Source organism: Leucopleurus acutus, assembly GCF_964270905.1.
Source record: "Leucopleurus acutus genome assembly, chromosome: Y".
NCBI lineage: Eukaryota > Metazoa > Chordata > Mammalia > Artiodactyla > Delphinidae > Leucopleurus > Leucopleurus acutus.
The window spans coordinates 5908405-5935501 of NC_139164.1; the positions used below are offsets into that span (position 1 = coordinate 5908405).

Here is a 27097-nt window from a genome sequence, read left to right on the forward strand (position 1 = left end):
GCCACTCTGCCCGCCTTTCAGGAGCGCTAAAACGTAAATAACCGTATCAGTTACTAAACACAGGAGAGACACGAGCTCACGTGAAGTTGTCAAAGGAGGCGCTCAGAAGATGTGACAGCTGTCTTAAATGAAGAAAGGCAGGAGTGCAGAGGACCGTCTGAATGTCAGTGTCTTTTCAGCCATAAAGAACCAACTGTGCAAAACCAGAGTCGTCAGGGCACAGGCTGGAGAGCTTCAATTCATTTGGTTTATTTGCCCAAAACCCTCTACGCATGCCTGTTGAGGAACGTGGGGACTGACCTTCTGGAAACAACCATAAGACTGGACAGAATACATGGAACAGCAGACAACGGCCGACAGCTAGCACGGGGCTGTACGCCCTGAGACAGCACACAAATGCGGTGAGCCCGGAGACGGCCGAGATGCACGGCTGCGGGTAGGTTCAAGTCCGCAGTGCGAGGAGGGGTGACCCAAAGGTCGTCCTGCAGCTCTTCTGAGTGGAGGAGAAAGAGATCAAAGTTTGAGGAGGCTGAAACGAGTAGGTCTTGTGGGCAGAAAATCAGGAAGGATGGAACTAGGCAAAGAGGAACCCAGAGAGCTGTGAGGGACCCCTCAATTTTTGGGCTGAATACTGCTTTCTTCTAACATTCTTTTTTTTTTTTTTCATCTTCTTTTCCATTATGGTTTATCCCAGGACACTGAACAGAGTTCCCTGTGCTCTACAGTAGGACCTTGTTGTTTATCCATCCTACATGTAAAGGCTCACATCTGCTAACCCCAAACTCCCACTCCACCCCTCTCCCAACCCCCTCCCCCTTGGCAGCCACAAGTCTGTTCTCCATGCCCATTAAGTCTGTTTCTTGAACATGCATGAGGTGAAAGCACACGAGACCGGGGAAGGAACAGACAGAAAGCACTAGAGCAAGCAATTCCTGGAGTTCTAAGCAGGCTACTACCTCACATTCTAACCGTCAGAGCAGAAAGGATACACAATACACAGGGCATCGGATAGAGTCCTCAGAAAAATATCACTATAGTAATGGGGACAAATTAGCCTAGACTAAAGGCTGCTCTGAATCTGCCCTCAGAAAGTTTAAACGCAAGTCTCTACAAAAGCAAACTGATCTCAAGTAACTACATGCCAGAACGATCGAATGCTTTTTACAAAATACAGCAAAATTCAGAACACGAAAATCTGACATCCAATCAGATATCATCAGGCATGCTGGACTTCCCTGGTGGCTCCGTGGTTAAGAATCCGCCTGCCAAGGCAGGGGACATGGATTCGAGCCCTGGTCCGGGAAGATCCCACATGCCGCGGAGCAACTAAGCCCATGCACCACAACCACTGAAACCGCGTGCCACAATTACTGAAGCCCACATGGCGAGAGCCCGTGGTCCGCAATAAGAGAAGCCACGGCAATGAGAAGCCCGCGCACAGCAACGAAGAGTAGCCCCTGCTCGCCGCAACTAGAGAAAGCTTGTGCGCAGCAATGAAGACCCAAGGCAGCCAAAAATTAATTATTTTTTAAAAAGTACTTAAAAAAAAATCATCAGGCATGCAGAGAAGCAGGAAACTATGACACACAACCAAAAGGGAAATAGAGCATCTAAAGAAACAGAGCCAGAAACAACACAGGTGATGTAATTAGTAGGAAAGGACAGTTATTGATAAAAGGTTATTATAAATATGCTCTATATGCCCAGGAATGTAGAAGAAAACATGGACACAGAGAGGAGAGGAACAGAAGATGCAGGAAAGACCTGCATGGAACTTCCAGAAGTAAAAATGAAGGAACAGAAACATGACAGAGAGGATTGAAAAAGTGTCAGACACTGTAGAAGAAAAGATCACTTGTTGGGAACCTGAAGACACAATGACAAAAACGATCAAAATGAAGCAGACATTGGGGGAAAAATGAGCAAAAAACATGATCAGAGACTGACTGACCCAGGAGACCATATAGAGTCTGTCGTGTATATTTAGGGCCCCAGAAGACAGGACACAGAGGATGGGGCAGAAAAAAAATTGGCCCATGTGTTTAAAATTTGATTAAAATTATAAGCCCACAATTAGAAGAAACTTAGTGACCCCCAACAGAAGACACATAAAGGCCACCCCATCAAGGTAGCCATAATCATATTAAAACTGGACACAGAAAGAAACACTTAAAAGCAGACAGAGATATAAACAGATTCTTTATAAACAGCTGGAAAAAAAAGAATGTCGGAGATTTTTCAGAAAATATACAAGACCAAAGAAAATGAAAAGATTTTTAAACAACTCATTTTTTAAAAATTGCTAACTGGAAATTCTGTACCCAGTGAAATACCTTCCGTCTGGGGACAGAGACAAACCGACAATTATAATTCTGCGTTTTGAATGATAAAAGTGTGAGGGTTTGATTTCTTTATTTATGTATGTATGTATGTATGGCCGCGTTGGGTCTTTGTTGCTGTGCGCAGGCTTTCTCTAGTTGCAGCGAGCGGGGGCTACTCTCCATTGCGGTGCGCGGGCTTCTCACTGCCATGGCTTCTCTTGTTGCGGAGCATGGGCTCTAGGCACGTGGACTCAGTAGTTGTGGCACATGGACTCAGTAGCTGTGGCTCGTGGGCTTAGTTGCTCCACGGCATGTGGGATCTGCCTAAGCACTGCACCACCAGGGAAGCCCTTCCACTTTTAAAAAACCATTTTCATCTGTTTATTTTCAATCATTATCAGCCATTGCACATTTTCTCTCTATAGAATACCACAGAAGAAATCACAAGACTTCATCTGTAGGCACCTCAAAGTGAAAGCTTATAGGGAACCCCAGTATCAAAGAAGGGGAATCCACACACTTACCAGTCCTTCACCCAGCAGCATCTGCACTGCTGGGGAAACGGAGACTCTCGTGCCGAGAGCCCATGCCTGCTAAGACAGAATCTGCACTTTAGCAAGATTCCAGGTGATGTGTGTGAAGGCCCAAGCCTGGGAAGCGCTGCTCTGGCCCCGGGGAGCTGCAGCTGGCATCTGCGGAAGCTGAGTCTCTCCATCGCTGCACTGAAACTTGATTCAAGCCTAGTTTCTGACTCCAGAAATCTGGGCTTTTCCCCCAACGAATCTCCCACTTTACACTCCCGATGACGGTCATTTCCCCTCGGCTTATAAATGTATTCAAAGTCTTCTCAAGGTGAAAACACAAAAACCATTTCCCCAAAATCAAAGCCCCGACCCAGCCACTTGTCTCTCCTCTTTCCCACCCAGGTGGTCTTAGGAAGGAACTTCAACTTGTGGACAGAGTTGTGTGCATCTGTTGTACATTTCCTCCTGTACATTTACTATTCGAGTGGGACCTTTGAAGGCTGTCTTCTACTGACCCGTCATAGAATTCCAAAGTGGCAACCTGGCCCTCCGCCATCATAATAAAAAGAGCTACTATTTATCCAATGTCTGTTATGTTCAGACACTGTTTAAGTGCTTTACATGCATCTTTGATTTTTTACTTAAATTAGATGCTTCTGTAATTTCTATGATATTCCCCTAACTCCTTGTGTAGCTACCTGGCTAGTCCCTCTTTTGAGACAGGATAGGTCTTTAAATCATTCAAAATAGCCTCCAGTCTCAGCCTCTTATAAATTTTCAAAACTCATCAATTCTCCTCAATAGAGTCTCATGGTATACTCCCCAGCAACACATAAAAATTCAATGAAAATTGAGCCTCACTGTTTAAAAAAAATGAAAAGAAAAAAAAGGCTGCATTCCATGGAGAACACGTTCCACCCAATGAATAATTTACTGAACGACCATAAAATGTCATTCAATATTCTTGATATCCTCATTTTCCAGGACTGTGAAATTTGATTTAATGAGGACAGCTTCCTTTATAAGATGATGGTAAAGGGAATCTCATAACGATTACAAAAATCTTCAGCATTCCTTGAAACGTTTCGATCCCATTACTCCCACCCTCACTAAGTGGAAAAGAAAACTTGGACCAAATCTGCACCTTGACCAAGGACCACAATCCAGACTATATCATTAATACTTTTCTTTACTATAAAAATATAAAAGGTAAATGTTTATCATTTGTAAAAAATAAAAGTTTACTCATTACAGTGATAAAAGCTAACGCTTTTGGGAAAATGTGCTACGTGCTGGTCACCCCAGGCTCCATCACTCTCAGCAAACCAGCCCATTTCACGGAGAAAAGTGAAGCGTTGAGAGGGACACTTCCACGAATCCCCTTTCACACCCGCCTATACACCAGAAGCTGGCCCGTGTGCTCTCATTCGCTACCTCGTCCTGCGACAAGGAGGCACGGTCCTTTACTCCCACGTCAAACCTTCCTCACATGGTGCGGTGGACGCCACTGCCGTTTCAGGTCACGTGCTTCTGTAGGTCTCCCCTCTCCTCCAGCATCACACACCCTCTCTCTTCAGGACAGTTCCCATCCACTTAGACTACGGGATGATTTCTTCACCCCAAACGTGATGTAATGTGGGGCTACCCTGCTCACCCCTTCACCCGCAACCTTCCACAGCGATCCGTGCTCTCTGAAATGTTCTCATAGCCCCTCCTCTCTCCGTCTCTCCCTACCACTCCTCTGGAACACATCAATCAGGCTTTCTCTGCAGCCACCCGCTAACTCTGCTCTTGTTAAGGTCGACCGTGACCTGTGCATCACGGTATCCAGTGACCAATTTTCAGACCTCCACCGTCCTGCAGATGCAACTGATCACCTCTTCCTTCTTGAGAAGCTGTTGCCATGTGTCCTTTAGAACTCCACCCTCACGTGGACTTCTCCAATCTTAACAGCCCCCGCTTAGTCCACCAGCAGGACTGATTTAGGACATAACCCATGAAGCTCTTATCCCTCTACCACTTCATCCAGCTTCGTGACTTTAAATACCATCTATCCACCATGACATTTGTATGTCCAGCCTGACCTCTCAACTCCAGACTCACGTATCTATGTGCCCATGACACATCTCGAGTGGAGGTCTAATTTACGTCTCAGACACAGCATGCTCGACACCAAGCCTCTGGCCATCCTTTCTCCACACACCCCCCCGCCCACAAAACCTGTGCCTCTCACATACCCCAATTGTCAGTATCCGCTCAAGGTCATGCCAGCTCCCTCCCCCAGCCGTTCATGACAAAGACCCCGCCATTACCATCAACGCTTCGTTCCCCCGATTCGTCCCATGCAACGTGTCATCAGATTCTGTCAGCTCTACCTTCAGAATATGTGCTGCCCACTTCTGCCCGCCTCCACCACTGCCACCCTGGACTAACCCACCAACATCTCTCTTCTGCTCAAGCACTCATCCTGTACAAGTAAGAAGAACCTGTGCTTCTTACCCACCAGTCATACACCTCAAGAGCCATCCTGGTGCCGCCCCCCCCAAATATGAACAACTCCCATAAAGGGAGGACTCAGGAGCCGTACTATAATATAACTTTCTCAGGGAAAATATTCCAACAGAGCAAACCTTTTTAATAAAAATTGAGTCCCTCTTGTACACTGGACCTTAATTTAATGGACTCCGAACGATTCACTAGTTGACTTTTCAAAAGACTAGAGGTGACTGTATCATGAACCCCATGGTGTGGCACCCAAAGCCAGCTTTATTCTATTACGTTCTGGTATATCCCCAACCCCCAGGAAAGAAAAGACATGACTACGTTCGAAAAACAGCACCAAGGTCCATCTCCACTTGTCCCTTCACGAGGATACTGTAATCAGGTCAGCTGTCGTTCTGGGACACTGAAGCAAAAGACTTGTATTCAATTCTACGTGCTCGTCCTTCCCCCGGCATGCAAACATCTGGGGCAGATTACATCCTTTTCCTGTTTAGCTCTCATCAGCTTCTTTCGGTACCTTTAACTCTTGCAGAGACATTCCCAGACAGGTGACGGCTCTGCCTGAGTTCCTGAAGCGATGCGTTTACTTAATACCCGAGATTTGAAGACATGACACTGGGTTGTGGAGCAGCGGAGGCAGGATAAGTTTTGACAGCAAGAAGGGCAGTGGGATACATCTGACACCTTCGTTTCCAGGTGTCTTTCCAGTCACGTTGGAACATCCCACGGCCAAAGAGACCTCGTAGTAAGTAGTAAGGAGCCGTGTTCTTCCTTCAATTCCTTGAAGTCCCTTTAACTAACTATGATTCTGCATCATCAAAGCTTCCTTCTCATTTGAGAGTAAGCCTGTTCACACACAAATGGTTGGACCAACAATTTTACAAAAGAGATAGGCTCATTCATGGAGCAGGGGTAGACAGAGGTGTCTGGGATGGAGGACAGTGGGAAAGAAACGTTAACTAGAAGGCACACCCGCTCGATTTTAGATCCTACTCCTCTGCCTCTGAACCATGTCGTCTTGGGCCAATAAAACATTTTCTCCTTGTGTGCTGATTTCACTGCCCATAAAGTTCGCCTAGTAAAATTCAGACCTAACTTCTAAGAATTGCTATGAAATCAAATGGAGTCATATGGGAAAATATTTTGAAAAGCAAAAAGCACAAAGAAATGAATCAATAATGCCATCTGTGGCAGAGTGAAAACCTCTTTTTTATTCCTAATTTCACCCTGACCAGGACTGGATCGATGAGAATCCAGGCTGATCGAATGACAAGCTCAGTATCAACAATGGATGCTTCCCTCACTGACTGACCCCTGACGCACGTGAGGTCTCAGCTTTCCATGACCCTTAGTGCACATTTCATACGGCCAAGGTTGACATCTCAGCGGACATCCTACTAGGGTGGGGATATTATGAAGTCAAACACATCAGAATTAAAGATGGGAGGTGTTTCATCAGCAAGAAGGCCATTCCTAAACGAAGATGTATCAGGTGTCATCAAAACTAAGACAACAGGGGCCTTCTCTGATGGCACAGTGGTTAAGAATCCGCCTGCCAGTGCAGGGGACACAGGTTCGAGCCCTGGTCCGGGAAGATTCCACCTGCCGCGGAGCAACTAAGCCCGTGCGCCACAACTACTGAGCCTGTGCTCTAGAGCTCGTGAGCCACAACTACTGAGCCTACGTTTTAGAGCCTGTGAGCCACAATTACTGAAGCCCGCGTGCCTAGAGCCTGTGCTCCACAACAAGAGAAGCCACCGCAATGAGAAGCCCGCGCACCGCAACAAACAGTAGCCCCCGCTCGCTGCAACTAGAGAAAGCCCACGCACAGCAACGAAGACCCAACACAGACAAAAATAAATAAATAAATTTATCTTTTAAAAAAAGAACGAAACTAAGACAACAACAGCTGTAACACACGTGACTATTTTATATACCGTTAACAAGGAAAAAGGACATGTTCGTTTATAATTCAAGATTACATCAGTTGTAAGAAAAACACATTTAAACATGGGAAAACATGCATTTTATGACTAGTACGAAAAACTGTAATAGTTTATCATGTTTCTTAAGGTTTTATAAAAGTAAGAGGAAGGGGCTAACGGCTAGTTAATAAACTAAAGCAATGAAGCGCAATCTATCTATGTCTCTATCACAGAAAATAACACGTTTCGTAAAGGCCACATGAGAAATCATCCCTTGTGAATCAGAGAAATCATCCCTTATGATTCGGATCTAGGCTTGAGAGACATCCATGGCCTTGGGCTGTCATTTATCCCAAACATTAAAAGGTGAACAGAGTGTCCTGATACTCTGTGTACCAGAACGGCCTCTTTTTTCTGTAAGCTACATCAGGATCCCAAAGGGTTCTTGAGACAAGATGTTTATCTTAATTTGCCCCCAAAGATTCATACTGGAGACTTTCCCAATGAATGCCGATGGTGACTTTTGTCAGAGTTCATACGTTATCCAAAGGCAGAAAACATATTCTGGAGTGAACCCCTATGACGAGTTAATAAATGTGAAAAATTAAAAGAAAAAGATTCCTGTTCTAATATACTTAACTGTGTCATTAAAAAAATAACATTGTTAACTCTGCCATCAGCCTGAAAAAGTAGCAAAAGTAGAACTGTATAGATAGTCATATGAGAAGTTAAAGAGATCACTACCTGAGGAGGCCATGAATGGATTCTAGGTATGTTATTATTAACATGCCCCTGAAAATCTTTTCCACATAGCAGAACTTCATGACTAAAATTACCAAGAAAATACTTTCTGTCTAGAAATTGGTGCTGGTAATACAGACTAAGAAATCATGACAGTCTGAATGGTTAGGTAGGTTGTGTGATATCATTATGACTGTGGTTCTTAGAGCAGGAGTTGGAACACGCTTTCTGTAAAGGGCCAGACTTCCTGTAAAGTTTCCACTTTGTGGACCATATGATATATCACAACTACCCAACTCTGCTGTTGTAACACAAAAGCAGCCATACATGATATATAAAAAGAAACTGGTTTGGCCAAGTTCCAATAAAATTTTACTTACAAAAACAAGAGGCAGACCAGGTTTGCTGTGTGGGGTGTTGTTTGCAAGCTCATGCCTTAGAAGATAAAGCTCAGACCATCTTGCAAATATACACATGAGGCCAAAGATATCTAACAGTCTAGTTGTTTGTTGGAGCAGAATAAAACCTGGAGTCCTTCTGGGTCCGAACTCTTACCAAGGGAAAGCTTAGGTTCCTGACAACATGGAACTTGTACGCATTCTTAATACATCATGTGGTAACCAGGGGCATGGACGGGTCTGTCTCAATGAATGACTAGCCTGAAAAATACTGAAACAGGGATGAGTCCTTTCAGGATTCAGTCTGTTTAAGCATAATAGTCAGACATTTACTGCAAAATAAAACAGAAGCAAAAAAACGCAGAGCGAGATAAGAACAATCGAAGCAGCTAAAATTGCACATTGAGGCTTTGAGTTACTGGACCAGCGGGCTGCGGTCTCTCCACAAAGTCCCTCACATTAACTGGCCTCTGTTTTCCCCACCTTTCAAGTTCCAATTAACCTTTCTGCCAACAGCAGATCACAATTTGTACACACGAGTCCCATTTTAATAAACTGATGTGGTTCAGATGTCCTCACGGTTATTTCAGAGAGAACGGCAATTACAGAAGCCCACTATCACATCTGGAATTTCAGGGAGAAAGGTTTCAATTATATCTCCCTTCTCAGGGGTCAGATGTAAAACTATCAACACAGAGTCAGCGATATTAAGGGATAATGTGTTTACCAAGCGAAGAGCAGGGCACATCTTGTTCCTCTAGATCCTACAGCAGCATATATATGTACAGTTTGTACAGAGCAGAATACAAAATAAAGTAGGAGTGCACTTTGTAGAATGCAGGAGACACCGGGATGGCCTTACTGCCCTTGTCTTTGCACAGATTCATCAGTTTTGTTTATTGCTTGTTTGTTTCCATTTCTGATCAAACTTCTCTGTTCTATGTCTCAAGGGACCTGAATCCCTCCACAGCCTAGAATGAGCCCCACCGAGTCATGACCTGCGCTGGTGTAATCACCTCTGTGTGTGTGTGTGTGTGTCTGCTTCTAACCAATAGAATATGGCCAAGGTGAAGAACTGTAACTCCTGAGATTACATTGTGTTATATAAAATTCCGTCTCAGCAGACTGGAAATCAGGATTCTGGCCTTAAAGAAGTACATAGCTGTTTTGTGACCTGCCAATGAAGGGGGCCACATGCGGAGGGACCACAGGCAACTTCTAGGAGCTAAGAGTGTACTCCAGCCAAGAGTCATCAAGGAAACAGGACCGCAGTCCTACAACTGCAAGGAAGTGAATTCTGCTGACAATTGCAATGAGCTTACAAGCAGATTCTCCTACAGTCGAGCCCCCAGATGAGAATGCAGCCCGGCCAACACCTTGATTACAGACTTGACAGATGCTGGGCAGAGAATGCAGTTAAGCTGTGCCCAAACTCCTGACCCCAAGAAACTGTGTGCTGTGTTCAGCCACTAAGTTTGGGGGTCATTTTTTATGCAGGAAGAGGTAAGTAATATAAAGAAACATTCATGTGAATGGCAGGTAAGCATGTTTCCTGGGGAAGTTTGGATTGGATCCCTAAAGAAGCCTGAAGATGTTCTGGAAAACCTGAAGTGTAATATGTCAGCTCCCTTGAGGGAGGGCAGAAGCCATGATTTATGCTCCTCTGCGTCATCTCCAACGTCCAGAAAAGGACAATATACAAAAAGACATAGGAGAGCTCTTCTATCTGATTTGACACTAAATCATTAGCTTAGCTGTGTGTGTCAGTAGCAGAGCAATTGGCTATGTAACTTCAAATACCTGCCAGTCCTACGTATTATCGCAAGCATTTTGAAGTTCACGACTACAAAGTGCTTCCAAAGACTTCACTTATGATAAAATCCTCAGCCCCCAGGTACTTCTGGCAACAGATGTCATTATGTAAGAGTTTGCAAATCACCCATGTTCCGGCCAGTCACAAAATGCTGAGTAGAAGCTTTTGGAGCAAAATAAAACTGAGATTAGGAAGATCACGTATTGATTACGTTAGCAGTTGAGAAACACTTCCATTCTAGCTTTCCAAAACAACACTAAACACTTTTCTAAAATAACCCTGTAACACAGTGAGCCCCTGTAACCGTCCAAGGGGAATCCAGCCACAGCAGCACATGGACATGGGGAGAGGGGTCGGAGATGGAGCTGAGAGGCAGTCTTGCCACCTGCAGTGGGTGGGCCATGTGACTTGATAATTTCCAGCTTCCCAGGCTTCCACGCTTCCACACACAGCTCTGTGGACTTAGAGTGTGCCCTGCTTATCTCCATGCTTGTCGGGAAGGTCAGACGGTATCAGGACTGAGGATGTATTTCACGCACCTTAAAACTGATGGAGCTGGGGCTTCCTTGGTGGCTCAGTGGTTAAGAATCTGCCTGCCAATGCAGGGGACACAGGTTCGATCCCTGGTCCGGGAGGATCCCACATGCTGTGGAGCAACTAAGCCCGTGCGCCACAACTACTGAGCCCACGAGCCACAACTACTGAGCCCATGTGCCACAACTACTGAAGCCCACACACCTAGAGCCCGTGCTCCACCACAAGAGGAGCCATGGCAGTGAGAAGCCCGTGCACCGCAACGAAGAGCAGCCCCCGCTCACTGCAACTAGAGAAAGCCCACGCGCAGCAACGAAGACCCAATGCAGCCAAAAATAAATAAATTAATTAAAAACAAACAAACAAAAAACCGATGGCGCTGTTATGACCTCAGGCCCACAGGCATGTTTGCAGAATGGAATCTGTGTGCCCCCCAAGGTGAAACGCAGGCAACAGGACCCCCTCGGCAGCTCCCGCACGGGGGCGGGACCAGACCACCGTGTCTGTTTGGAGAAGCTCGGAAGTGCCCTACCAGCCCCCCATTCCACTCAGAGAAGCCCTGCAGCGTCGTTTCCCTCTGATGCCGCACGGGCATGTCTGCTGGCGCTCCCTCGCCACCACCCTCCACGGTGTGGCTTTGGTCCCCAGAGTGCACTCTTCCAACTCTTGTGCTCACGGCCCTTGCGGGCTTTCCGACCGCTCTTACTCTGAGCGGCCACCGTGCCGTCAGCCTGGCTGCTCCACGGCAGGTCCCTGGGTCCCTGGTTTGCCCTGGAAGAGACAGTGCAGCAAAGCAGCCCTCCCCCTCTTCAGCACAACTGATGATTTTAGACAGTGGTGGTCTGGGACAGCAACGCTCTATCATCTACCCGAGAGCACGGGGAAAGTACGGTGCCTTCCATACGGGAAAACGTGGGCAAGCCTCAGCCCAGAGTCTGGGCTGCCCAGAGGGTGAACAGCCAGGGGAAAATCTCTGAGAAACCCCACCGCTAATAAAAGGGCGGCTTCCTCCAAAAGCATGAGAATCATCAGGCTGACAATCACCCACAGAAGAGCCATAATGTGAGGTGGGAGGAGCGCAACGGCTGGAACCCTTCTTCACTGGTGCTAAAAAAAAGTTCTACTGTCTGATTAACTAACAATGGAAGCAGCGGGTGGCTAGGTTTTAAGAAGTCTCGAGAATTTTTTTAATGTGAATTTACACACACATGCACACACACACACACCTGAAGGAAAGTGAACTTCCCCAGCCCCAGAACATGATGCTCTCCCATGCCAAGGACCCACTGGCACGTGGTCAGCCTGCAACTGCGTCCCGAGTGTCCGTGGCTGTGTACGGGGCCTCTTACCTCACAGAAGCTCTGGCACTGCTGCTTCCGCAGGTCCCAGGACACCTTGCAGGGCTCCAGGCACTAGGAGAGATGAACAGTGAAAACAAATCAGTAAACACAAAGCCCAAAAGGAAAGAACCCGCCTGTGCACACTCCTGACTTCTCAGGGCCTACTTTTCCTAGTGACTTTAGGAAATCCAATTAATCAGCAGCTCATCGTAACTGTGCGTATCATAGGAATCCGAGACAAGAGCATCATGACCGAGCAGGGACAGAAAGACATACGTTTCCACACAATCGAAAAAGGAAAGCAGCAGAGTCTGGAGGCGACATGCAGGAGAAGCAGGTGTATTCCCTGTCAGGAACAGCAGTTTGGATATTTATTTTTATTCAGTAAAAAATAGTTTCTAAAGGTTGTTGTTACCGATGAATTTTTTCCTCATCAACCTTAACGATAACTTGCTTTTAAATTGACAACATAGGGTTTTTTTGAATATTCTTCTGTAAGTGACTGAAGTATTGCATTAAATATATGTGTGTGTATATATATATATATATATATATATATATATCACACCCATTATTGTAACTCATGTGTTTATCTCAGTGAATCCAGCAGCGTTCACATTTACCCAGTTTAATTACTCTATTAAAATGTACGGAGTAAGCCTGAATATGAGACTGCCATAAGAGCTTCAGAATACAGTTTGAATACATACATGTAATTATACATATACATGTAATTATACATATACAATATACATATAGGATTTAATAAATCAAAGATAATAGCCAGGATCCACTGCTCAGTAACAACTGTAATAATAAATAATATATTATTGAATAAACAAAGTATATATACGTGTAAATGTAGGTTTTATATACATACTACTATATGTAATGTATAATTATAACACTTAAAATATCGCACTATATATACTATCTATATAATATATTGTAATAAATAAGAGATAACAGCCAGGCCTCATGATTGAAATTAAAATCTTACATTCATATGAATGGATATTTGATTCTCCAAATTATATTTTAATGCAAATTTTAATTAGTACAAATTCATCATCTTGTAGAGTGAAATGACAGTTATCTAAATATTGGCATACCCTGGTTCCCATAAGCTCATGATTATTCTATGTATCTGACTTTCATTATTGATAAATTTTCCAGTTGATATCAAAATTCTCAGTTAAATTTCAGACATATATAATGTAGAATTCAGAACATACACCTGTACTATATTTTCACTTTACTTTCTAGCAACCTCCCTGTTGTAAAATAAAGATACAATTTAAAGATGAACTGGAAGACTCTGTGGTGAAATTTACCTTGCAAATGTCCACTGCTATTTTTTTCAATCAAAAATGCATATATGAAAACAAACTACTGACTGTATCAACTGTCAGTCTGTCACAGCACTGCTCTCAAAGTGCGATAAATGACCAGTAATATGAGCATCACCTTGGAGTTCATGGGAAAGGCACTAGGTGTCCAGAGTCTAGCAAGCTCTCCTGAAAATCTTGGTGCTTACACTAAACTTTAAAAAGAACTGCCTTACTGTGGTAAACATTTCCCAATATATGTGTGTATCAAACCATCACACTGTACACTTTAAACTTACACAACGTTATATATGTCACTTATATCTCAATAAAGCTGGGGGAGAAAAAGAACTGCTGTAGAATTTGATGAAAACAGGGTCTGTAATGGCTCTTTCTTGGTTCATGTAAGTATCATTTAAGAATCAGTCTACTGCTTGTGAGAATATTCTAGATTTTATATCCTTTAATGTTGCATATGAACAATTCATTTTTAGTTATTTTAATTTAAAAAACTTGAGCTCGTCAATGATGCTTTTCCAAGACCTATATAAGCTTGTCCCAAGTCTATTAGTGTTCACCTCTTCCAAGCATGTTCTAAAACAAATGTACAATTTTTCACCAATATAACAATTCTAAAAGAATACCATTTTTCTAATAGCAATGAAATAGTTTAAAACTTGTCTACCTTACATAGTTCATGAGCTCCCTGAAGAGTGAGTTTTGTTTCCTAAAGGTCCATCCAACGCCTTACCCCACAGAGTTAGCCTTATTTGTTGCAAGACATTGGTTCCCAGCCTAAAAACCTTACTGGTCATTTAATAAATACGCGTAGACCTAACTCCTTCTCAAGACTACTCGAAATGAATAAGTGGCACTCTTTAAAATACTTTGCAATTTTTTCATTTGAAGAAGTGGCCTACAACGGAGCAGGACCGCACCACAAGACCTGGGGAGTTTTCACGGACAGAGGCTCAGCTACTTACAAGTTAAGTATCTGTCATTTCACTCGGGAACCATCCAACAAGCATTTATTCCATATAAAAACTGTTCAGTGCAATGTGGCTAAAAACGTCTCAGAATAATTATGTGATTCTTGCTTTCTGTTGTTGCTGAAAATGTAAACTATGAAAGCAAGATATTACATGTATACAGTTGCATTTTCATAACTAGAGACATGCATGAGTGCATTACAAAAGTCAGTCCTTTGTGATGTCCATGATTGCAAATAACCATATTCCTGACAACTTGTGGAATAAATGCCTGATAAAAACTAGATATCATTTACAAAAGTGGGCATATTTCTGAAATGCTAACAGCAGCAATACGTAATGCACTTGTCTTCTTGTTAATCCAGAATCGCCATCTGTCAAGTCTACCATTGGTATATACAATTCATTTAAAGTTCTATTTTAATTGCATGCTTGCCTCATTTCTAGTCACCACTAATCAGTAGCAGCTGAAGATACATCTCAAAATGCTACTAATGACAGCCAACATTTTCTTTTAGTAATCCTCTGTGAAAACTACCTGACAAGAACAGCCTAGATGTAAACATTTATGTAAATCTTGGCAGGATAAATTTTCCAAAGCTCTATTTCTTTACGGTGCTACTGGCCAGGTAAAATGATTTCAACAAAAGCCAAAGAGGAAAAAAATGACAGCCATTTCTCTCACACTTTGAACAAGAAGAAAACACTTTCTATTTCTCCAAGTAATAATAATAATAAAGTACTGCCAAAAAAAGGTAGTCGTAAAACTCGCTTCCACGTGTGAAGGGAGTAGAAGAGAAGTAATACTACAAGCAACAACTGCAACTCTAAGGGCCGTGATCACATACTGCGTCAAACTACAAAAACAAACAAACAAACAAACATAGTGATCAAAGTTAGTATTTTAGCAAGTGGTTTAGCCTTTCAAGTTTTAGGCTGATCAACTGTTTGAAATCATTTCCTCCTAGGCTACTGCTTCAGGCCCAATGAAGAAAAACTTCACATTTCAGAGAAACGTAAAATAAATAAATAAATAAATAAATAAAGGTTGAGCCAGCTAATCACATTGATCATCATTTGGAATGTAGCTATCAATTTTTTTTTACTTAATCTAGAAAGATACATTCACAATATCATTTGCTCAGATGATAATTGTATATTAAATTTATATTTTTTAAATGTTCAGTAATAGAGATTGGTTCAAGATGGTGGAGTAAAAGGACAAGTACTCCCTCCCTCTTGCAAGAGCAACAGAAACACAACTAACTGCTGAATCATCATCGACAGGAAGACACTAGAACTCACCAAAAAAGATACCCCACATCCAAAGACAAAGGAGAAGCTGCAGTGAAACAGTAGGAGGGGCGCAATCACAATAAAATCAAATCCCATAACCGCTGGGTGGGTGACTCACAGACTGGAGAATAATTATACCACAGAAGTCCACCACCGGAGTGATGTTCTAAGCTACATGTCAGGCTTCCCAACCTGGGGGTCAGGAAATGGGAGGAGGACTTCCCAGAGAATCAGACTTTGAAGGCTACTGGGATCTGACTGCAGGACTTTAAAGGTCTGGGGGAAATGGAGACACTCTTGGAGGTCACACACAAAGTAGTGTGCACATCGGGACCCAGGGGAAGGAGCAGTGATCCCACAGGAGACTGAACCAGACCTACCTGCTAGTGTTGGAGTGTCTGTTGCAGAGGCAGGGGGTGGCTGTGTCTCATCATGAGGACAAGGACACTGGCAGCAGAAGTTCTGGGAAGTACTCCTTGGTGTGAGCCCTCCTAGAGTCCTCCATTAGCCCCACCAAAGAGCCCAGGTAGACTCCAGTGTTGGGTCACCTCAGGCCAAACAACCAACAGGGAGGGAACCCAGCCCCACCCATCAGCAGTCAAGCGGATTAAAGTTTTACTGAGCTCTGCCCACCAGAGCAACAGCCAGCTCTACCCACCACCAGTCTCTCCCATCCGGAAACTTCCACAAGCCTCTTAGATAGCCTCATCCACCAGAGGGCAGACAGCAGAAGCAAGAAGAACTACAATCCTGCCACCCGTGGAACGAAAACCACATCCACAGAAGGATAGACAAGATGAAAAGGCAGAGGGCTCTGTACCAGATGAAGGAACAAGATAAAACCCCAGAAAAACAACTAAATGAAGTGGAGATAGGAAACCTTCCAGAAAAAGAATTCAGAATAATGACAGTGAAGATGATCCAGGACCTCGGAAAATGAATGGAGGCAAAGATCGAGAAGATGCAAGGAATGTTTCACAAAGACCTAGAAGAATTAAAGAACAAACACCTAGAAGAATTAAAGAACAAACACCTAAAAGAATTAAAGAACAAACAAACAGAGATGAACAATACAATAACTGAAATGAAAAACACACTAGAAGGAATCAATAGCAGAATAACTGAGGCAGAAGAACGGATAAGTGACCTGGAAGACAGAATGGTGAAATTCACTGCCATGGAACAGAATAAAGAAAAAAGAATGGAAAGAAATGAAGAGAGGCTAAAAGACCTCTGGGACAACATTAAACGCACCAACATTCACATTATAGGGGTCCCAGAAGGAGAAGAGAGAGAGAAAGGACCCGAGAAAATATTTGAAGAGATTATAGTCAAAAACTTCCCTAACATGGGAAATGAAATAACCACCCAAGTCCAGGAAGTGCAGAGAGTCCCAAGCAGGATAAACCCAAGGAGAAACATGCCGAGACACATAGTAATCAAATTGACAGAAATTAAAGACAAAGAAAAATTATTAAAAGCAACAACGGAAAAACAACAAATAACATACCAGGGAACTCCCATAAGGTTAACAGCTGATTTCTCAGCAGAAACTCTACAAGCCAGAAGAGACTGACATGATATATTTAAAGTGATGAAAGGGAAGAACCTACAACCAAGATTACTCTACCAGGCAAGGATCTCATTCAGATTCAATGGAGAAATCAAGAACTCTACACACAAGGAAAAGCTAAGAGAATTCAGCACCACCAAACAAGCTCTACAACAAATGCTACAGAAACTCCTCTAAGTAGGAAACACAAGACAAGAAAAGGACCTACAAAAACAAACCCAAAACAATTAACAAAATGGTAATAGGAACATACATATGGATAATTACCTTAAATGTGAATGGTTTAAATGCTCCAACCAAAAGACACAGGCTCACTGAATGGATACAAAAACAAGACCCATATATATGCTGTCTACAAGAGACCCACTTCAGACCTAGGGACACATACAGACTGAAAGTGAGGGGACAGAAAAAGATATTCCATGCAAATGGAAATCAAAAGAAACCTGGAGTAGCAATACTCACATCAGATAAAATAAACTTTAAAATAAAGAATGTTATAAGAGACAAGAAAGGATACTACATAATGATCAAGGGATCAATCCAAGAAGAAGATATAACAATTACAAATATATATGCACCCAACATAGCAGCACCTCAATACATAAGGCAAATGCTAACAGCTATAAAAGAGGAAACTTACAGGAACACAATAATAGCGGGGGACGTTAACACCTCACTTGTTAAATGGACAGATCATACAGACAGAAAATTCATAAGGAGACACAAGCTTTAAATGACACAATAGACAAGATAGATTTAATTGATATTTATAGGACATTCCATCCAAAAACAGCAGATTACACTTTTGTGTCAAGTGAACATGGAACATTCTCCAGGATAGATCACATCTTCAGTCACTAATCAAGCCTTGGTAAATTTAAGAAAACTGAAATTGTATCAAGCATCTTTTCCGACCACAATGCTGTGAGATTAGAAATAAATTACATGGGAAAAAATGTAAAAAACACAAACACAAACACATGGAGGCTAAACAATACATTACTAAATAACCAAGAGATCAATGAAGAAATCAAAGAGGAAATCAAAAAATACCTAGAGACAAATGACAATGAAAACGCAACGATCCAAAACCTATGGGATGCAGCAAAAGCAATTCTAAGAGGGACGTTTATAGCAATACAATCCTACCTCAAAAAACAACAAAACTCTCAAACAATCTAACTTTACCCCTAAGGGAGTTACAGTAAGAAGAACAAACAAAACCCAAAGTTAATAGAAGGGAAGGAATCATAAAGTTCAGAGCAGAAGTAAATGAAATAGAAACAAAGAAAACAATAGCAAAGGTCAATAAAACTAAAAGCTGGTTCTTTGAGAAGATAAACAAAATTGATAAACCTTTAGCCAGACTCATCAAAAAAAGAGGGAGAGGACTCAAATAAAATTAGAAGTGAAAAAGGAGAAGCTACAACAGACACCGCAGAAATACAGAGCATCACAGTAGACTAACAAAAGCAACTCTGCCAATAAAATGGACAACCTGGAAAAAATGGACAAATTTTTAGAAAGGTATAACCTTTGAAGACTGTACCAGGAAGAAAAAGAAAACATGAACAGACATATCACAAGTAACGAAACTGAAACTGTGATTAAAAATCTTCCAACAAACAAAAGTCCAGGACCAGATGGCTTCACAGGTGAATTCTATCAAACATTTAGAGAAGACCTAACACTTCTCAAACTCTTCCAAAAATTTGCAGAGGAAGGAACACTCCCATACTCATTCTATGAGACCACCATCACCCTGATGCCAAAACCAGACAAAGAAACTACAAAAAAAGAAAATTACAGACTAATATCACTGATGAATATAGATGCAAAAATCCTCAACAAAATACTACCAAACAGAATCCAGCAACACATTAAAAGGATCATACACCATGATCAAGTGGGATTTATCCCACGGATGCAAGGATTCTTCAGTATATGCAAATCAATCAATGTGATACACCATATTAACAAATTGAAGGAGAAAAACCATATGATCATCTCAATAGATGCAGAAAAAGCTTTTCACAAAATTCAACACCCATTTATGATAAAAACTCTCCAGAAAGTGGGCATACAGGGAACCTACCTCAACATAATACAGGCCCATATATGACAAACCCACAGCAAACATCATTCTCAATGGTGAAAAACTGAAAGCATTTCCTCTAAGATCAGGAACAAGACAAGGATGTCCACTCTCACCACTCTTACTCAACATAGTTTTGGAAGGCCTAGCCATGGCAATCAGAGAAGAAAAAGAAATAAAAGGAATACAAATTAGAAAATAAGAAGTAAAACGGCCACTGTTTGCAGATGACATGATACTATACATAGAGAATCCTAAAGATGCCACCAGAAAACTACTAGAGCTAATCAATGAATTTGGTAAAGCTGCAGGATACAAAATTAATGCACAGTAATCTGTTGCATTCCTGTACACTAACAGCAAAAGATAAGAAAGAGAAATTAAGGAAACAATCCCATTCACCATTGCAACAAAAAGAATAAAATACCTAGGAATAAACCTACCTAAGGAGGTAAAAGACCTGTACTCAGAAAACTTTAAGACACTGATGAAAGAAATCAAAGATGACACAAACAGATGGAGAGATATACCATGTTTTCGGATTGGAAGAATCAATGTTGTGAAAATGACTATACTACCAAAAGCAATCTAGAGATTCAGGGCAATCCCTATAAAATTACCAATGGCGTTTTTTACAGAACTAGAATAAAAAATCTTAAAATTTGTATGGAGACACAAAAGACCCGAAGAGCCAAAGCAATCTTGAGGGAAAATAATGGAGCTGGAGGAATCAGACTCCCTGACTTCAGAATATACTACAAAGCTACAGTAATCAAGAGAGTATGGTACTGGCACAAAAACAGAAATATAGATCAATGGAACAGGATAGAAAGCCCAGAGATAAACCCATGCACTTATAGTCAACTAATCTATGACAAAGGAGGCAAGGTTACACAATGGAGAAAAGACAGCCTCTTCAATAAGTGGTGCTGGGAAAACTGGACAGTTAACATGTAAAAGAAAGAAATTAGAACACTCCCTAACAGCAAACACAAAAATAAACTCACAATGGACTAAAGACCTAAATGTAAGACCGGACACGATAAAACTCTTAGAGGAAAACACAGGAAGAACACTCTTTGACATAAATCACAGCAAGATCTTTTTTGACCCACCTCCTAAAGTAATGGAAATAAAAACAAAATAAACAGTGGGACCTAATGAAATTTCAAAGCTTTTGCACAGCAAAGGAAACTATAAACAAGACGAAAAGACAACCCTCAGAATGGGAGAAAATATTTGCAAACAAATCAACGGAGAAAGGATTAATCTCCAAAATATATATAAACAGCTCATGCAGCTCAATATTAAAAAAACAAACAACCCAATCCAAAAATGGGTAGAAGACCTAAATAGACATTTCTCCAAAGAAGACATACAGATGGCCAAGAAGCACATGAAAAGCTGCTCAACATCACTAATTATTAGAGAAACGCAAATCAAAACTACCATCAGGAATCACCTCACACCGGTTAGAATGGGCATCATCAGAAAAGCTACGAACAACAAATGCTGGAGAGGGTGTGGAGAAAAGGGAACCCTCTTGCACTGATGGTGGGAATGTAAACTGATACAGCCACTATGGAGAACAGTATGGAGGTTCCTTAAAAAACTAAAAATAGAATTACCATATGACCCAGCAATCCCACTACTGGGCATATACCCAGAGAAAACCATAATTCAAAAAGACACATGCGCCCCAATGTTCATTGCAGCACTATTTACAATAGCCAGGTCATGGAAGCAACCTAAATGCCCATCGACAGACAAATGGATAAAGAAGATGTGGTACATATACACAATGGAATATTACTCAGTCATAAAAAGGAACGAAATTGGGTCATTTGTAGAGACGTGGTTGGACCTAGAGACTGTCATACAGAGTGAAGTAAGTCAGAAAGAGAAAAACAAATATCATATATTAACACATATATGTGGAATCTAGAAAAATGGTACAGATGAACTGGTTTGCAAGGCAGAAATAGAGACACAGATGTAGAGAACAAATGTATGGACACCAAGGGGGGAAAGCGGTGGGGGTTGGTGCTGGTGGTGGGATCCATTGGGAGATTGGGACTGACATGTATATGCTAATACATATAAAATAGATAACTAATAAGAGCCAGCTGTATAAGAAAAATTTAAAAAATTCAAAATAAATTCAAAAAAAATAAATTCAAAATAAATCTGATTAAAAAATGTCCAGACCTATATGCTGAAAACCCAAAATACTTCTAGGTGAACTTAAAAAAGAAATAAAGTGAGAGATATGTTGTGTTTAAAATAAATAAATAAAAAATAAAATGTACCGTAATATGAAACATGTTCCTACAGCATTGCACTCATGGCACAGTGAGCAATGAGACTTTGTGACATTTACTACGTTGACTACAATATTCTTATCATTTGGTTGCAGCTCAATAAACACCTGCTGAATAAATTTATTGATAAATTGAAATGTTTTCCTAACCAGTACTTAGGACTGGGATACCCAAGTACTTCCAGAGACGAAGCAAATAATGAGGAAGAGTGAAGGGGGTAAATTTTGGATAACTGGGGTGACCAAAAGAATGGGAAACTGGAGAGGTCAGCCAATATCCAGGGAACAACTGCTCTTTACTGCCTTCTGGTTGTCTTCCAGAACTGCCCGACACTCAAACTTCACAGAGAAGCCAATGATGCAGAATTTGTATAAACCCTTCCAACTTTTAAATATATTGTACAACACTGTACAGGTCTTTTTTTATTGTAATTAATTTATATCATAATATACTAGAGGGAATCCCCTGGTGGTCCAGTGGTTAGGACTCCACGCCTCCACTGCAGGGAGCCCAGGCTTGATCCTGTAAGCCGCGTGGCGTGGCTCAAAGAAAAAGACAGTAGGTAAATTTTTTAAATTGCTCTAAGTAAGTGGTTCTGAAATGGGAGTGATTTTGTATTCCCAGGGGACGTTTGGCAATGTGTGGAATCACTTTGTTATGATTAAGGGGAGAGGTACTGGCTTCCTGGGGGTGAGGCCAGGGCTGCTGCTTAAACATCCTCCAGATAGCACTCACATGATAATAAATTATCTGACTCCAGACGTTAACAGTGCCAAGGTTGAGAATTTTTGAACAACATGCAAAGGAACCACAGTAACAGAGCTGGTCCTGAGAAACAACTTCCCCAGGATGGAGGAGTAAATGCTACTCAGGACAATGACCTGCAATCATGGAACAATGCTATACATTTTGGCCACATTCATCCTTCTAAAACACGGTTTTGAAGATGTGAGGTCACTGATACAATTAGTCAATAATTATCGAATTTAACCCAAAGTACATGGTTTTATATTTGAAACGTCTGGTCAACCAGCAAATCCTGTCCAACCAGCTCCTTCAACCTCCTGTGAATTGCTTCCAGCGAAGCTGGTTGCTTTTCTGTTCCCCCAAAACAAGATCCTTTCTAATTCCACTCTGTTAGGATATGTCTTCCTTACAGACAAGCTATTCCGTCCTTCTCCACTCAGATCGGTGGCTGCTTGAAACCATCTATTTTTGGCCATTGCTGTCCCCACAGCGCACACTGATTTGCCCTCTCTGCAACCATGTAGCATTTAGAGTTCCCCCCAAGAATTCTCACATTTTTGACTGATTTGTGGAGCCTATGACTTGTATTAAAGTTACACTACCTCCAGATCCTCTAGAGGAGGGAATATGTCTGCTAACCCTTTTATAATCCCTCACAAGGCATATGGAACTGAGCATGCAAACAAGAGAACAGATTATAAAAAACAAGCCATGTGCACCATGGAATGGAAAGCCTTGGTTTGAGCCCTAACTTGGCCATGTGTCTAAATCTACAAGTGAGAAAATCACATTAACTATCTAGCCTCAGCTTGATCATTCAAATATGAGAACGCAGTCATTCATATTAACCTATTAAGCTATTACTGAATGTGAGAGAATCTTTACAGATTTATGGAGCACGTTTAAAATGATTTGTTCCGTGGAGTCCCATAACAACAAAACTACGGAAGTGTGTAAAATTAGGTACTATTATTCTCACATTTTAGAGAGAGGAAATTGCAGCTTAGAGAGGCTGAGGAAACAAAGCAAGCGACTGTCGGGGAGGCTATGGGAATTGGAATTTGGAGCCACGCGTTGGCACACTCCAAGGAATGTTATTTCCATTATAAAGCACTGCCCCATTTACGCCACATGCTACAAGAGCTTAAACAGATGAGATATGTGACAGGGATTTGGAAACTGAAGAGGGGTCTGCAGATCTGTGAGATTACTAAATTACTATGACCCCAAGGAGGATTCAGCTCCAGAAGGCCCTAGGTGCTACAAATTCCAAGGTATTTATGTATACCACAGACAAAGAGATCGCGCTCTTCCGAGCCAAAGTACCGACAAAGAGGAAAATTATTGATATTGCTTTGGTGAACTACCATCTGGACAGTTTAGCACAAAGTTCCACACCTTACACTTAACCCAAAACTTTCACGCCAAAGTACAGAAAAGGAAATTATATTACCTAAGTGGCGATCGCAAAAAATTCCGAGGCAAAAAGTTTCCTATAAAATTCAAATGTTCACACATGCCCAATCCTCACGGAAACAGAACCCATCATTACATTATGCTAAATAGACAGAAGCCACGTTAAAACACAGCAGCCAGCGTTCCATACTTTCCAACCTGTTCAAATGAACTTCTGCTAAATCAATGAGTGTGGATTCGTATTTCCTATGTGCTAAGCACTCGTCGACTCACCAAGGTGGGGGAAATCTGGTCGAAATTTGTTCCGCCTTGAGGTTGTCTATAATCTCCATGGGAGAAAAGCAGGCAAATAAATCAGTCTACAGCAACACAGTATAAAATAAGTGATAGAAGAATAAAGTCCTATAAGAAAGCGAAGAAGTGGTATGTCGTTCCACATGGGATAACTGCAGAGGGTTTCACAGAACTGAGGGCTCATGGATTAGCTTAGAAGAATGAGGAGGACCTGATCAATGGTAAACAGATTTGGGGCCTGGACAACGTCGTAGATATGTGGAGTGTGAGAGCTAAACAAGAAGACGCAATGAAACACAAGGCTAGGAAGATGGCCCTTGGAATTCAATGAGAGCCACTGACAGTCTTAGAAAGGAGTTGCTCGCCCCATCTGTGCATAAAATGACTTGAGTGTTAGAATAGGAGATGGATCACGGAGGCAAAACACGCAGCAAATGCAACCAGAGCAAAAGCTTTTACAATTTCTTCCAAACCTTCTCTCCAGCACTTCTAGCGCCAATACGCCATTTGGATGGAAGAGGACATTGGGTGAAAGGAAAAGAAAAATCAACAACCTATGAAAGGCAATGTGGGAGAAGTGAGAGTGGGAAAGGCACCCAGCCTTCTAAGCGCAATCGGAAAGGAGCCGACTGTGCCCACATGACGGAGGGCGCAGGCGAGACAAACACGGGGCAAGAGGTGGAATTAAGCGTTTAACATGATGAGTTTGAGCTGTCAAGTGGATATACAGGGAAGGATGCCCACCAAGCTGTTGGAATTATGGACACACAGTTCTGGAGAAAGGGCGAAGCTAATCACGAGCATTTACAGGTTTCTTTTCTCTTTCTTTCTACATCATTCATTCCTTTCTTTCATAAACATGTGCTGAACTCCATCACCACAGCGTCATGCTAAGTGATGGGTCTGTTAAACTTATGAATTACACACACCCACACACACACCTGCCTTCAAGTTCTTCACAGTCTAGAAAGGTAAACAAGGCATGTTCACTTTTAAGCGAAAGTCCAAGATACATGTCAAGAGGAAGCAGAGAAAATATGAAGTTGGCATGTAGAGAATTTGGGGAGCTGGGATATATGAGAGCTAGAATGGCAACACTGAGGCAATCTCACAGTTCAGCAAAATGTTTTTGTGTGACCTATCTTGCCCCCCTTCTGTATTTGTGCCCGGGGAGACTGAAAAAGAAGGGAATGGAACATATTGGTAGGCAGAAAAAAAAGGATCAGGTGGAGGGGGTCTGACTGAAGACGTAGGAGAAATGGGAAATAATCAATAGATCCAGGTCCCAGAGGATGTGCCGGGGTTACAACGTGGAAACACAGAATTTTAGAAAGGCAAGCATCTTTGATGGCATCTAACCCAACCCTACATCTTCCAGATTTGGGAACTAAAACATCTTTACAGGAGCAATGGCTGGGTAGCAGGATTCAAGTCCAGGGCTCCATTTGTGATTGGACACAGACCATTCAATTCACTGTTGAGCTTAGAGGATGTAAGAATCTGGAGGCAGAGACACACAACAATGGTCATGAGAAGCACATTCTGTCCATAGTTTTCCAGTGTGGTGAGAAAGTGCTGATGGCTAGATGTGTGTGCCCTTCTAGGGGCAATTCTGGTGACTGAACTTGAGAGGTCCTGAGTTGATAGACAACACAGGTGAGGGACACAGAAACTGACGATTCCAGCCAGGTCTGAGGTTTCTGATACATGAAAGAGTAACATGTGCCCAAGAGGATTCTTGCAGAATAAAAACTTTAATGACCACATTTTTAAATGCCCGTATGTAGTAGGTACTCAGTGAATGAGATTCCCTTCCATTTCTAGAAGACCAATAAGGAGAATTAATTTTAGTTCTTTCATATTTCCCTGATATCTACCTTTGTTTCTTTTAATTAAAGAAGAAAATAAACCTTCTTTTAATTCTAGTCTCTCAAGCATGTTCCAATAATTGTTTCAAAAGTGCCAATTTTTTGCCCCAATTCCAACAGCTATGGATGGGTGGGGTGGCATGTTCTTGCGTATGTGGCCGGAAGGTGGAATTAGAAGGAAAATTCTGAGACTAGAGCACCGTACGTTTTATAGGACATATGGTATGCTCTCACACAAAAAAATTTTCTGTTGACTAAAAAAAAGTTAAATAGTGATTTATATATATTTTTTGCGTTACGTGGGCCTCTCACTGTTGTGGCCTCTCCCGCTGCGGAGCACAGGATCCAGAAGTGCAGGCTCAGCGGCCATGGCTCACGGGCCCAGCCGCTCCACGGCTTGCGGGATCCTCCCGGACCGGGGCACGAACCCGCGTCCCCTGCATCGGCAGGCGGACCCCCAACCACTGCGCCACCAGGGAAGCCCAGTGATTTAGATTTAATTTTTGTCTAGATGGTTGCCTGGACGTAAAGAATAAATTTGGGGTTCCGCAAAAAAAAAAAAAAATCCACTTTTCATTTCATACAGGTATACACTCATAGCATATAATAATGCCAGCAACATAAGTTTCCAAAGACCTCTTCTGTTTTCTGAATTAATGGCAGCAAGTTTCTCTAGGAAACTGTAGATCTGTTTTTTAGATGGAAGCGGTTTTTTCCCCAATATATTTCCTGAAATATGTGCACCACACTGGCTTTAGACGTATTCACGGACTCTCTCCAGCTCTAAATTGGTATAGAAATTGTTACAATCTTGTTGTGTCAAAAAGTGTACCGTGTCTTGCCAAAATAATGAGATCTTTTGGCAGTCAGCCCACGGAAGTACAGCTGAACGATGAGCAGAGCCTACACCCGAGAGGAATCGGCGTGCCAGCCCAGCACAGGGATGTCACACCTCAGACATCTCACATCACAAGTCGACTTTCTCTGAAACACTCAAAGGGTAGTTACTCTCCTGCCACGATGCTTATCAAGGAATCTGGGCCCCATTTTATCACAACTACTGTTCACA

The 27097-nt window shown here is 42.1% G+C and overlaps 1 protein-coding gene across 1 annotated transcript in view; it reads right to left on the minus strand.

Moving 5' to 3' along the window:
• The window catches only part of LOC309978842 (anosmin-1-like), a gene marked incomplete at its 5' end in the record, with an annotated part of 198311 nt that overhangs the window by 63423 nt on the left and 107791 nt on the right, over window positions 1-27097 (minus strand). The window contains one exon of the mRNA XM_082865488.1: window positions 12108-12170. Within this exon, the coding sequence (XP_082721614.1) occupies window positions 12108-12170 (63 nt within the window). The remainder of the gene's footprint in view (window positions 1-12107; window positions 12171-27097) is intronic.